The sequence below is a fragment of the Pseudozyma flocculosa genome, assembly GCF_000417875.1.
Source record: "Pseudozyma flocculosa PF-1 unplaced genomic scaffold scaffold00001, whole genome shotgun sequence".
Taxonomy (NCBI): Eukaryota; Fungi; Basidiomycota; class Ustilaginomycetes; order Ustilaginales; family Ustilaginaceae; genus Pseudozyma; species Pseudozyma flocculosa.
The window spans coordinates 936354-948534 of NW_006920869.1; the positions used below are offsets into that span (position 1 = coordinate 936354).

The 12181-nt window shown below is 62.4% G+C and overlaps 6 protein-coding genes across 6 annotated transcripts; 4 read left to right on the forward strand and 2 right to left on the reverse strand.

Annotated features, from left to right (window-relative positions):
* Positions 1-1974: 1974 nt before the first annotated feature.
* On the forward strand, positions 1975-2676 carry PFL1_00334 (uncharacterized protein; the record flags this gene model as incomplete). The annotated part of the gene is made up of 2 exons (XM_007877830.1): positions 1975-2475; positions 2584-2676. 2 exons carry the CDS (start codon positions 1975-1977, stop codon positions 2674-2676), a joined length of 594 nt encoding a protein of 197 aa, XP_007876021.1.
* A 44-nt stretch (positions 2677-2720) lies between these two features.
* PFL1_00335 (uncharacterized protein) lies at positions 2721-3467 on the reverse strand (the record flags this gene model as incomplete). The annotated part of the gene is made up of 1 exon (XM_007877831.1): positions 2721-3467. The coding sequence occupies one exon, from the start codon at positions 3465-3467 to the stop codon at positions 2721-2723; it is 747 nt and encodes a 248-aa protein (XP_007876022.1).
* A 417-nt stretch (positions 3468-3884) lies between these two features.
* Positions 3885-4441, forward strand: PFL1_00336 (uncharacterized protein; the record flags this gene model as incomplete). The annotated part of the gene is made up of 4 exons (XM_007877832.1): positions 3885-3893; positions 3981-4008; positions 4158-4273; positions 4349-4441. The coding sequence occupies 4 exons, from the start codon at positions 3885-3887 to the stop codon at positions 4439-4441; spliced, it is 246 nt and encodes an 81-aa protein (XP_007876023.1).
* Positions 4442-5265: 824 nt separating this feature from the next.
* On the forward strand, positions 5266-6743 carry PFL1_00337 (uncharacterized protein; the record flags this gene model as incomplete). Its single annotated transcript, XM_007877833.1, has 3 exons — positions 5266-5688; positions 5832-6261; positions 6364-6743. 3 exons carry the CDS (start codon positions 5266-5268, stop codon positions 6741-6743), a joined length of 1233 nt encoding a protein of 410 aa, XP_007876024.1.
* A 976-nt stretch (positions 6744-7719) lies between these two features.
* Positions 7720-9831, forward strand: PFL1_00338 (uncharacterized protein; the record flags this gene model as incomplete). Its single annotated transcript, XM_007877834.1, has 6 exons — positions 7720-7904; positions 8016-8054; positions 8149-8235; positions 8339-8682; positions 8780-9387; positions 9478-9831. The coding sequence occupies 6 exons, from the start codon at positions 7720-7722 to the stop codon at positions 9829-9831; spliced, it is 1617 nt and encodes a 538-aa protein (XP_007876025.1).
* Positions 9832-9900: 69 nt separating this feature from the next.
* PFL1_00339 (uncharacterized protein) lies at positions 9901-11598 on the reverse strand (the record flags this gene model as incomplete). Its single annotated transcript, XM_007877835.1, has 2 exons — positions 9901-11143; positions 11261-11598. 2 exons carry the CDS (start codon positions 11596-11598, stop codon positions 9901-9903), a joined length of 1581 nt encoding a protein of 526 aa, XP_007876026.1.
* Between the last annotated feature and the right edge of the window lie 583 nt (positions 11599-12181).

Genomic DNA, 12181 nt, shown 5'->3' on the forward strand with positions numbered 1-12181 from the left:
CCGTAGCGAGTCAGCGTCGGTTGTGGCAGCAAGTCAGCGTTGGCGGTGGCGTCAATGTCAGCGTTGGTGGTGGCGTCAAGTTGGCCTTGGTGGCGTCAAGTTGGCCTTGGTGGTGTCGATGTTGAGGCTGGTCGGGCGGTGCAGGACTGAGCGCAACCGAGGCGGGACAAGGCGGCTGGGGCAATGCCGGCAGGTGGCATTGACGGCGGTTGGGTGGCAGCGGCAGGCCAAAAGGCCGATGGAAGTGGTCAGGAGGGAAGGAGCAACGGTGGAGCGGGGCAAGACTTTATACCAAGGCAGGCGGGCGGGTGAGGCCACGCTGGCAGGCAAGGCTCAGCTTGCGGGCGGGCGGTCAGGCAGGCCACGTCACCTGCATGAGCACACACGCACGCCAGCCTGCGAGCCTGCGTGAGCACCCATGCGGCCTGGCAGCGTTGAAAAGGCAAAAGCATGCAGACGGAAGGCTGGGAGCAGGGCTGAGCTAGCTTTGATGGTGGTAGTGGGAGGAGGAGGAGGGGGGTAAGGGTCAGGTGGCAAAAAGCTCAGTCGAGCCGCTGCCCAACCCGCTGGCAGGCAAAAATTAGGCCTATCGGCCGAGAGACAGAAAATTGCGTCAGGGTCGGCGTGGCCCTGGCTTTGGGCCTGCGTCAGCGTGGCCTGGCCTTCACTTTTTTTTGCGCGCGCGCAAGCTTAGTCAGCCGCGCCAGCCAGCCAGCCCCTGAGCCAGCCAGCCAGCTCGCCCGCCCGTGCCAGCCAGCCATCCCACCCGCGCGCTTGCCTGAGCCTGCCAGCCAATTCAGCCCGCCCGCCCGCAGCTTGGCTGCTTGCTGCGGCAGGCAGGGCGGAAGCGGAGGGGAGCAGCCGTCAATCATCGAAATCCTCAGAGAGGCGCTCTCCAAGGATTCCGATGATTGACGGCGCAGACGCAGCGCGGACGCAGCAGGCAGGGCGGTGGGGCTACGATTTTGGATTGTAGCTAGATTGTAGGTAGGCTGCACATCAAAAAATCATACACAGGGCTTGATGCCCAATTTTCGATCGTAGCCTGGCTATGATCCAAATTGGGCCCGACCCTGCTGCTAGCTATGAGTCACCCTTGGTATCAACTTGCTGTTCCCAAACCTCGCTTGCGCCTCTGACAGGAGCACCAAAGTGATCGCCCTCCGACGTGCAGAGACTTCTCTGCCCCCGGACATTCCTCTGCGCACTTGCCAGGTCGACCATTACACACATACCTCGACACACATTCGCCTGACCCAACTGGGTGGTCAACCCCTTCTCCAGAGACTCCAACTTCAAGCTGCTGGCCCATGTGCAGCACTGGATGGTGTCAAAGGAGTTGATGAACGCCAACAACAAGAACCGTAAAGCGTGTGAGCATGTGCAGCGCAACTGCAAGCTGTTCAAGTAGTTTGGCAACAAGACGTGGGGCACAGGTACCGGCAGGGAGGTCAGGAAGTGGGGCGGCAACGAGTTGAGCCCGGTTGAGGCCAACGATCTGCATCTAACTGCATCTTGTGCAGATCCTGATTGCCTCCACGGAGTTTGGGACTCAGATCTGAAATTGGGGTGGCAGTAACAAAATTTGGGGTGCCTCTAAAGGGATCCCTTTTCTTCGTCATATATCGCACAGCAACCGTCATGGCTGGCTCTATTAACATATACCAATAGTGGTTCTGCAAGCTTACATCAGCAAGCATTGATAGTGTAGGGGCATCATGAGTCGTTGCCACTCATCGTTTGGTATCAGACGATCGACCGACTCGACTCGACCGGGGTTCGAGTCCCCGTCAATGCATTTTACTTTTGATGAAGTCGATTGAAGCGCCAGCGGTCCGTGTGCGACCGGCGCTGTGCCCGCGTCCGACCGTGGTCAAGGCAAGGTTGTCGGCCTCCGCACTTCGCGCCCAACAAGCGGGCGGGCTTGTTTCTCTGCTTTGCTGGCCACGTCGACCCTCGCCCCAGAGCTAGAAGATGATCGCCCCTCGCAGCCTTTGCGGGTCAACAACAAGGCTCTTGCGCAACTTCTCGATCTCGAAAGCTTGGACCTGCGGCTGCACATTCATACCATCTTCAACTCTGTCGGTGGTGCGCCCTCATTCCTCGGGCTGTCGATCTCCGTTCCAGGCGAGGACAATGTCGAGCACGGGAGGTCGTGTCTCTGGATCCAATCCACTCCCATCCAAGTGCGAGCCATGCTCTCGTTCGGCGGTCCCTCTCGGTGCTGATGAGGTCGAGGGCTTGTTGCAGGCTCTAGACGGATGGTACCTTTCCCCCCAGCCTCAGACGCTGAGGTCGGCAAAGCAACCGAATCCAGATGGGCTCAAGAAGTCGTTCAAGTTCAAGGACTGGAGTACGGCCCAAACGTTTGTCAATGCGCTCGGGCAGGAGGCCGAGGCCGAGGGACATCACCCGGCCATCATGGTTGAATGGGGTCGAGTCAGCGTTTGGTGGTGGAGCCACAGCATCAAGGGGGTGAGTGGAGCCAGGAGACGGCTTGCACGGCGCTTACAGTGGGGCGATCCTGTCTATGGCGAGCTAAGCACTCGATGTTCTACCTCGCCTCCTGCGCCGGCCCGACAGCTGCACAAAAACGACTTCATCATGGCCTCCAGGACCGACATGCTTGCCGAAAGGGCAGATGGCTATAAGCCGCTGAAGCCCAAGACACCTTGATGCGCCGGGCGGCTACTCCTGTTGGCCTTGGCCCTACAACGGCTTCAGAGCTGATCCAGCTTTCCGGCAACACCGGCCGATGTAGACAGGGCTGGAGCGCCTGGGGCCGGTCTTCCGGCCATGGCAGGATGGTCCTGCGACCAAACGGTGCGGATCTCGTAGCTTTGCGTGGCAGAGTCTACGCGGGCGTGAACATCGTGCCTCCTTGAAGTGGTGCCAACCTTGTGCCAACCATCGACGCCAGGGTGCCGGATGAGGTATGCAGAAAGCACTTTGATGGGTACGAGGGCGTCGGGGATCTCGTGTGGGAACCCATCGCCCTTGTCGTTCGAGTCGCCGCGGTCGAAGTTGACGCTCATTAGCGGCTGCGTGAGGGACATAAGGATGCACATGACAGCCACCAGGACCGAGCCGATGCCAAAGAGGTAGGCCAGCGGTGTCGAGATGCGGCTGGAGAGGCTCGACTGCGAAAGCTGGTTCCAGAAAATGGGGATCGAAGTGATGACATTGAGGCCGAGCAGCATGCGGACCAAGGTGGCGAAGCCGTCGTTGCTAAGAATGACCCTGCCACGTAGCGCAGACTGGTAGTCGGTGTAATTGTGGGTGAGGCGAGCGTGGACCGCGTCGTCGATTGAGATGGCACGAAAGGAGAGCAGGAGCACAACGATGCTCGTCAGCGGCAGGGTGACGAGGAGCAAGGCGGTCTGTACGTTGTGGGGGAAGCGAGCGTGGATGTGAGAGCACACCGCTCCGTAGCCAAGGGCGAGGGCGATGGCCGCCTGTCTCCTCATATCGGCGAGTGCAAGGAAGGCTTTGCGCAGAGCAAGGTCAAGGTATGGGCTCCTCGATCAGAGGGCCGCGGGTGGCGAAGGAGCGAAGGGCGTGAGCTGGCCAGTCGTCGGTGGTAACTGACGGTGTATTCAGGAGTGAAGTCGCAAGAGGCAGCAGCGTCAGTCTGGCGCCTTGTTGGCGGCGGGTTGCGAAGTGGAGGGGAGGGCTGTGGCTTACTTTTGCTTTGTCCTCTCTCTCTCTCCATTTGGCGCCTCCAACAACGTTCCCATCTCCAACAGCCTCTTTCCTCTGTCTCGCAGATCATCCCTCTTACCCTCAAGACCACCCCTTGCTAGGTGGCTTCCCGGCACTCGTAGCCCGTCCGGCACAGGCAACCTTCCCCCCGCTATCGAAGGAGCCGGCGCTGCGAGCCCACCATGCATCCCGTAAGCCCGCTGATCGAGCCACGAGGAAACACAGTGGCCACCGCTGAACTTTGCATCCCGGCTGCACCCGTCTGTCGAACAACACAGCATCTTGTCGGCGAGAGCAAGCAGCAACGTGAGTAGTCTGCATCGCTGCTGCTTGCATGGCGCTCGCTGGTCCTCCTGATTTTACCGCATCAAGCTGCGAGCTCGGGCACTGACATGGATTGCCGTCTCCCCGTCGTCGTCGTCGTCGTCTCCTCATCCGGATCGCCCCCCTTGCAGACTGCGCTGACCTGATCCGAGCGCTAGAGGACTGCCACGCAAGGGGTTGGTGGACCAAGATTACCGGAGGATGCAATGGCATCAAGGAGGACCTCAATCTCTGCCTGAGGGCCGAGGTGAGTCGGCCTGAGGACCCAGGCTCAATAGTACACTGGACTGATAAGCCGTATCCCCCTCGGAATCTCTGACAGCGCATCGAGAGGACCAAGAACCATATCCAGCAGTCAAAGGAAAAGCGGAAGAAGACCGAAGAGATCTGGAAAGCCATCGACGACGAGTCGTGAGCGGGTCTAGCGCGGGTCTCGACAGGGCACCGTGTGCGAGACAAGACGGTCTGGCCGCGTGCTTCGACACAACGTGGCTCACAGTGCGGGCACGCAGTCCGCACCTTCTGTCCTCGCTACCTTTTAAAGTCGGCACGTCGAGGACAGGAGACATCGTCGCGCTCCATCGGGCCACCGCCGCGTAATAGGCCATCAAACCGCGCTCCCTGGCTTGGCCCCTTGTCCTGGGCGGAATGGACGGGTACGCCCCTGAGCGCGCACGCATGCTGTAGCGGCCCCAACCGTGGAGGATGCAGCTGGTGGTCACGCGCGTTCGACTGGCCGTATGCGAGGGATAGGCATGCTGCTGTATCAGAGCAGATGCGGCATTGGAACCCGTCGAGCGGGCGCCGTGGTCGTCGTAGTCGTCGCCGCCTCTCTGGGTTGCTTTGCCGGCCGTGCCAGCTCCCCGTACCGCACCGGCCCTGTGATTCTTGATTCTTATTGCGCTTGCTTGCCACTCAGCCCGCCAGACCCTGCAGCAGGGAACCGCTAAAGCCGGGGGCTGAATTTCTTCTCAAGGATCTGCTTTTTCTCTCGTCTGCCCGCCTCTGGTCTGCTGCGCGTGTGGACCTTCTGACCGAACGGGCCGACCGAAAGGCCGAAGAGGCGGCCCCGACGAGTCACCACTGTGAACACCCCTTCCCCCCTCCCCCCGGAGTAGCTTCTCCTCTTGCCACTATATGTACCAATCTTAATCAAGGCTCGCAACGGCGCCGCTTAACTTCTGATCCCTCCTGGCCGCCCTCGTCATCTCGTCCAACGACCGCCGCCGCTCGTCGACGATGCCTGCACCCACCACCAACGCGGCCATGTCCGCTGCCTCGGTCGTCATCAACGAGGCCACGCTCAATGCTGGCCCCTCGACAACGTCTCACCTCAAGGATCTCAACGCCGAGCTACTCACCATCGAGCGCAACCCCCATCCCGCAGAACCCAACTTCGAGAACCTCGCCTTTGGCCGCCAATTCACCCCGCACATGCTCGTCATCAACTGGAACAACCAGGACGGATGGGGAGCTCCCCAAATCAAGCCATATGGCCCCCTGGCCATCAGCCCCGCCGCGCCTGCGCTCCACTACGCCTCGGGCCTTTTTGAGGGCATGAAGGCCTACAGGTCGTCCGACGGTAGCGGAAAGATCCGCCTCTTCAGGCCCGACAAGAACATGGAGAGGATGAACCGCAGCGCTGCCCGCGCCGGCCTGCCCGTGAGTCTGGCGATGTTCTCGCCTCTTGTCCGTCGATGCCGTGCTTTCTACCCAGGCGTTTCACGCTGATACGGACGCTGCGCTCGCTTTTCATCCTGATCGTTCTTTGACTTCCCACTTCCGCCGGTCCTCGCACTATTCAGACCTTCGACGGGGAAGAGTTTGTCAAGCTTATCAAGACGCTGGTCCGTCTCGACCGCGACCACGTTCCTCACGCCGCCGGCCAGACGCTCTACCTCCGACCCACGCTGATCGGCACGCCCAACGCGCTCGATATGGGCATCCCCACCGAGGCGATGCTCTACTGTATCTGCTCGCCCGTCGGCAACTACTATACGTCGGGGGCGGGCGCCAAGCCCGTCTCGCTGCTCGCGTCCACCGACGCCGTGCGGGCTTGGCCTGGTGGAACGGGCTGCTACAAGCTGGCGGCCAACTACGTCGGCGCCGTGATGCCGGCACTCGAAGCGCAGAAGCGTGGATACCAGCAGGTCCTGTGGCTGTTTGGCCCGGAGAAGCAGGTCACCGAGGTCGGCGCCATGAACTTTTTTATGGTCAAGAGGCGGGGCGAGAAGGGTGAGTAGGTGCCGGCGCTCTTGGCGGGCCACTTTCGAAGATGACAAACGACTGACCAGTCTGCCCTGCGCTTTCCCCCCCGCTGCCTCTACCTTGCTGCAGTCGAGATCGCGACCGCGCCGCTGGATGGAACCATTCTGCCCGGCGTCACGCGAGACACGATCCTCTCGCTGCTGCGCTCCTACATCGCTGGAGAGGTGGACCTCGACGGACTGCCGGCGCGCGAGGTGGTCGAGGTCAACGAGCGACAGATTACCATGGACGAGATCGTCGAGGCCGTCGAAAGGGACGAGGTGGTCGAGGTGTTTGGAGCTGGCACGGCCGCCTGCGTCTGCTCGGTCGAGAGGATCGGGTACGAGGGCACCGACCTCAAGATTCCGATCGGACCCGACGGCATGGGACTCTTCACGCGGACGATGCTGCGCGAGGTGACCGGAAGGCAGTGGGGCGTCATTCCTTCGCAATGGAGCCAGGTCTGCTGAGCCGCGAGCGACAAGGTCTCGGATTGCTGGACCGCTAGAGATATGTAGAGAGTCACCTTGCAATGGCCTCATTCGATCACCGCACGGAACGCCGCCAGGCGCGACACTGTGCTTTGACCAGCTGCCTGGGCATTGACCTGGTGGTCGAGCCATTCCACCGCAGTCGTTGGTGCGGTCAGGCGGTTGCGCATTGGGACGGTTACGCCGGGCGCGGAGCAGTAGTACTCTCGAGAAGAGAGGGGGTGAGAGCACGCTGGCGAGCGCGCACGCAAGGTGTATCGTTGCTGCAGCTCGGCCGCCGCCTCACCGCCGGCTGCGGGGGACTCTTGACCGGCGGTACACGCCGTGCATCAGGGCGGGGTCGGCGAAAAAGCGCCAGACCAGTTTAGGTCGCCGGGGATCCCTGCAGGCCTAACGAGGTTCAAAATCGCCGCCGCCGCTGTCCGACCCCGCGATACCGACTTTCTGGAGTCCTCTCTCGCGTCCGGCGTGTGCCGAGGTCCTTTGCCCCAGAGGTCCTTTGCCCAGTGATAGGACAGCGCCGGCTGGCCAACCGAAAGTACGTGAAGGCGAAACCCAAGCAGGTCAATGCGTTGGCCGTGGCTAAGCGCAAATGGCCGCCCGACCGCTCTGCGACCCTGGATGGCCGTAGCTTCTGCGCTAGCTGCCCGACAGCGTGCCGAAGAGCCTTATGCGACATGGTGCTAGGACTATATATGTACATACCGTAGCACATGTGCGGCACAATGCTCTGACTCGGCGGGTGGCCCATCTGCCGGCCAAACAGCAGCCTCTCGCCCCCTCTTTGTCTCTCCCTACTCTTCCCCTCTGTTTCTCGCGTGCTTCTTCCCACCATCATCGCCCGTACCCTCGTCGACTTTGTCCATCCAGCGCCGCACATCAGGCCTCGTCACCTCGAAGAGCGTGCACCATTTCGATTCAGCCCGCCGCAACGCAGAGCCGCCAGTCAGCAAACATGGTTACCGACAAGCTCAAGTCCGACGAGACGGCGCCGCGGTCGTCGAGATCCCCCGGCGACCTCGACTACGTCTCTCGCGCAGCCATGGGCGAGAAGGCAATCATGGGCAAGTTCACAAAATGGTGGTCAGACGACGAGGAGCGCAGGCTGCGGCGCAAGCTCGACGTCCGCATCATTGTCATGTGAGTGCGAGACGGGCTTGAAGCAGCCCAGCCGACCGTGTCTCTGTCTGCCTCGCGGCGCTCGGGCCGACGGCTGACTCTGGCTTCCTTTGTCGACAATTCTGCATACAGCTCCTTTGCACTCTACTTTGTCGCGCTGCTGGATCGCGGGTGAGTATCATCGTCTCGATAGCGCCCGGTTCAGCTGTCGTTCGCTGCGGGTGTGTGCTGACCGCGCCCGTGGCCTTGGATCCGTCCTTGCCAGCAACATTGGCAATGCCAAGACGGCAGGCATGAACAGGGACCTCGGCATCTCTGACCAACAATACCAGTGGCTGTTGACGATCTTCTAGTGAGTCGATCTGTCCTTTTCCCTCATCACCCGCCCGTCGTCCCCCTCCAAACCTCTTTGGCGACCGCCTCTGACAACAACAAGCTTCCTTTTCCCCGCGCAGCATCGCCTACATCGTCTTCCAGTTCCTGCTGCTGGGCTACAAGGTCTTTTCGCCCCCGAAATGGATCGCCGGGTGCGTCTTTGTCTGGGGCGTTGCGGGCGTCTGCCAGGCGGCGGTCCAGAGCTGGTCCGGCCTGATGGCCTGCCGCTTTATACTCGGTGTCGCCGAGGCTGGCTACGGCACGGGCGTGGCGCTCTACTTTAGCTTCTTTTACCCGCGCGACGAGATCGGCCTGCGCTTTGGCACCTTTGTCAGCGCCGGCGCCGTATCCTCGGCTGTCGCGGGTGCCATCGCCTACGGCCTGGTCCACGCCCATGCCACCATCGAGAGCTGGAGGCTGCTCTGTGAGTGACGTACGGGATCGGAAGTGTGCAACGGATCGCGCTGCTGATCTGCTGCTCCCGGCGCGTAATCCTTGCCCGCGCGCCACTCTTTTGCCAGTCCTGATCGAGGGGATCCCCACACTTCTCATGGTCCCCATCGTGCTCGTGGTCCTGCCCCGCGACGTTCAATCCTGCCGCTTCCTCTCCGCGCGCGAGCGCGAGATCGCCGAGGCTCGTCTCTTTCGGCCCCCGCCGCCTCCTCGCCGGAGCAAGACCGAGGACGGTGGCCGGTGGACGCTCAAGGCACGCTTCGTCGACTTCATCAACTGGGGCAACGCCGGCGCCGCCTTTCTCGATCCGCTCTCGTACCTCATCTCGGTCATGTTCTTCATCATCAACGTCTGCTACTCGAGCGTCCCCGTCTACCTGCCGACGCTGATCGAGGAGATGGGTTACTCGAGCATCAACGCGCAGGGCCTCTCGGCCCCTCCCTACGTCCTCGCCTTTCTCCTGGCCATCCTGTTTTGCTGGATCAGCGACCGGGCTCAGGTCCGGGGCGTCTTTGGCGCCGGCCTGCTCGTCCTCGCCGCCGTGGGCTACCTCGTGCTCGCGACCCAGACCTCGACGGCGGCGCGGTACGTCGCCGTCTGGATGATTGTCTGCGGCATCTTTCCCTTTATCCCGATACTCTACATGTGGCTCATGAGCAACCAGGCGGGCGAATCGGTGAGTGCACCGCCGTTCCTCTTCTCGCCGCGCAGTCTGCCCGGCCGACGAGGCTGACGGACGGATCGTTTGCCTCCTCCGCGCCCGCAGAAAAAGGGCGTCGGTCTCGTCGTCTTTGGCACAATCGGCCAGTGCGGCCCGCTGCTTGGCACGCGCCTGTTCCCTGCGCGCGACAAGCCCTACTACGTCAAGGGCACCTCCGTCAGCGGGGGCCTGCTCCTTTTTGGCGCCATTGTGGCCGCGCTTACATCGCTCTACCTCTGGAACATCAACCGACGCAGGGACAGGCAGCAGGGCGCTCTCGACGCCGCTCAAAAGGAGGGGCCAGACACGGCAGCATCCCACGCCGATACGGTCGAGAAAGGGGCCGAAGAAAGGGACCGGAGGAGGATCGATGTGCTGCTTCGCGGCGAGGAGAGCCCGTACTTTAGGTACACGATTTGACGCCTGCGTTGGCGCAGACGTAGTGCGACGCGGCACCGTCGCAATGCACTCGGCGATGTCGGAGCCGCCTCACTGCTCGCGTGGTGCGGGAGGCGGATGCGTCTTCCTCCAGTGGTTGGCAATCTCTTCGCGGGTGGCCACCCACACGCCGCCCTTGCCGCCGCCCTCCTGGAGCAGCTCGGCATTCCTCCTTTCGACGTGCTCGACGAACCTCTGCAGGCCGGGGAAGCGGCCGGGCCTGCCGACGACGCGGCAGTGGAGGCCGACGGTCATCATCTTGGGCACGCTCATCGGATTCTCGGCCCCGAGGTACGTCTCGGCCACCAGCGTCTCGAACGCGTCGATGAGGTAGGCGGAAAACGTGTCCGAGTTGATAAAGCCGGGCGTGTTGGCAAACTTCATGTCGTTGCTGTCGAGCGTGTAGGGCACCACCAGCAGGTACTCGCCCTCGGTGCCGTCCGGCGCGGGGACCCAGTAGGGCAGGTCGTCGTCGTAGGCGTCGGAGTCATAGAGCTCGCCGTGCAGGCCGAGCTCCTTGTACACCTGGTACACGAGGCGGCGCGTGTTGACCGACTGGCGGCCCGTGTACCAACCGCGGGGCTCGCGAGACTTGGTCGAGGCGTTCTTGATGGCCGCGATGGCCTTTTGGATCTGCACCCGTTCCTCTTCGGGTGCCATCGTCGAGTGATCGAACCAGCGGTAGGAGTGCGAGGCCACCTCGCAGCCCGCCTCCTCCATCGCCCGGACCACGGCCGGGTTCTGCTCGACGGCGCGTCCGACCGACCAGCTGGTAAACTTCCATCCCTTGCGCTTGAACAGGTCGAGGATGCGCCAGAAGCCGCGATGGCTGCCGTACTCGTACGAGCTCTCGACCGATAGGTTGCGCACGTACGACGGCGGCATCTTGCCGTTGGCCGCGCCGTACTCGGTCAGGTACAGCTCGGAAAACTCGTCGCCGTTGAGCGTCGTGTTCTCGCCGCCTTCCTCGTAGTTGACGACAAAGGACAATGCGATGCGCGCGTCGTCGGGCCAGCGCGGGTGCGGCGGATGGGCGGCATAGCCCACCAGGTCGCGCGGATCGTGCGGGTTGAAGGCGCCGCCGCCGTCAAAGCCCGCCGGCAGCGGCCGGCCTGAGCGGTCGACGCGCTGCGACTGGCCGAGGTACCCATCGTACTTGGGCAGGTCGTCGGCAATGTCCATGACCCGCCACGGGCCGTAGAAGATGTGACCCTGCGGGCGGAACGTGTCCGTGTGGGCCAGCGCCGCCTTGTCGCCCTCGGGCCGCTCCAGCGTCGAGGGCCAGATCGAGAAACTGTCCAGTTGCGCAGGGAGTGTCGAGCGGGGGTCAGCGAGGGGCGGCCTCGTGGGTCCCGGCGGTCGTAGGGTCCGCAGCGGCTCAGCAGACGCGAACCGACCCCGGCACACTCACCGCTCTCCGGCCTCGCTCCAGCTGCCCATGGGCGTGCCGCAGCGGGCGCACCTGATCTTGAACTTTCGGCCGGGCAGGCTCTCGTACAGCTCCAGGCCGTCGACGTCGCCGAGCTGTTGCTGCACCGTCGAGCGGAGCGGAGCCTCGCCGCCCGACGACGACCAGGCGACGGCGTCCTTTTTCCAGTGCGTCGTCCACACAAACGGCGCCCCGTTGAGGCGCTGGCATCGCGTGCAGTGGCAGTACGCCGACAACAGCAGGTTCGACGGAGAGGCGTCCAGCGTGTAACGCAGCGCACCGCAGGCACAGTGGCCCCGGAGCGAGGCGGAAGGCGTCATGGCGAGCAGGGAAGTGAGGCAAAGTGAGTGTCGATGGAGGTGGGCGTGGTCGGGTCGTGTCGAGGCGGCGTAATGAGAAGGATCCAATCGAGGAGAGAGGGCCCGGGCGATTCCCCGCCGCCCCCGCCCCCGCATCGGTCATGTCCGAGGCGGCGCACAGGCGCGGCGGCATCGGCCGGCCGAGAGGCTGGACATTCTGCGGAACGTACAGCATACGATTGACTTTATGATTGTAATTGTAATTATATTCGCCCATTTCAATTGCCGCGAATTTGGCGGGGAGTTTAGCTCAGTGGGAGAGCGCTGCTTTCGCATACATGTATCATGCGACTCAGGGAACTTAACCTTCCTTCTCAGGCAGAGGCCCAGGGTTCAATCCCCTGAACTTCCAATCCTTTTTTTCCTTTTACATTTTCTCTAAACAGGCCATCTTCGAGCTTTGTTCTCGGTACGCGTGCTTGAAGACGTGAACGGCGTTGCGCAAGTTTGCGGTCCATGCTTCCCTGCGTGACCATCGGTTTCCGTCGTCCGATGCGAATCGGGCGCCAACCGCCCTGCGTATGCGACGCTGTCGAAGGAGAAG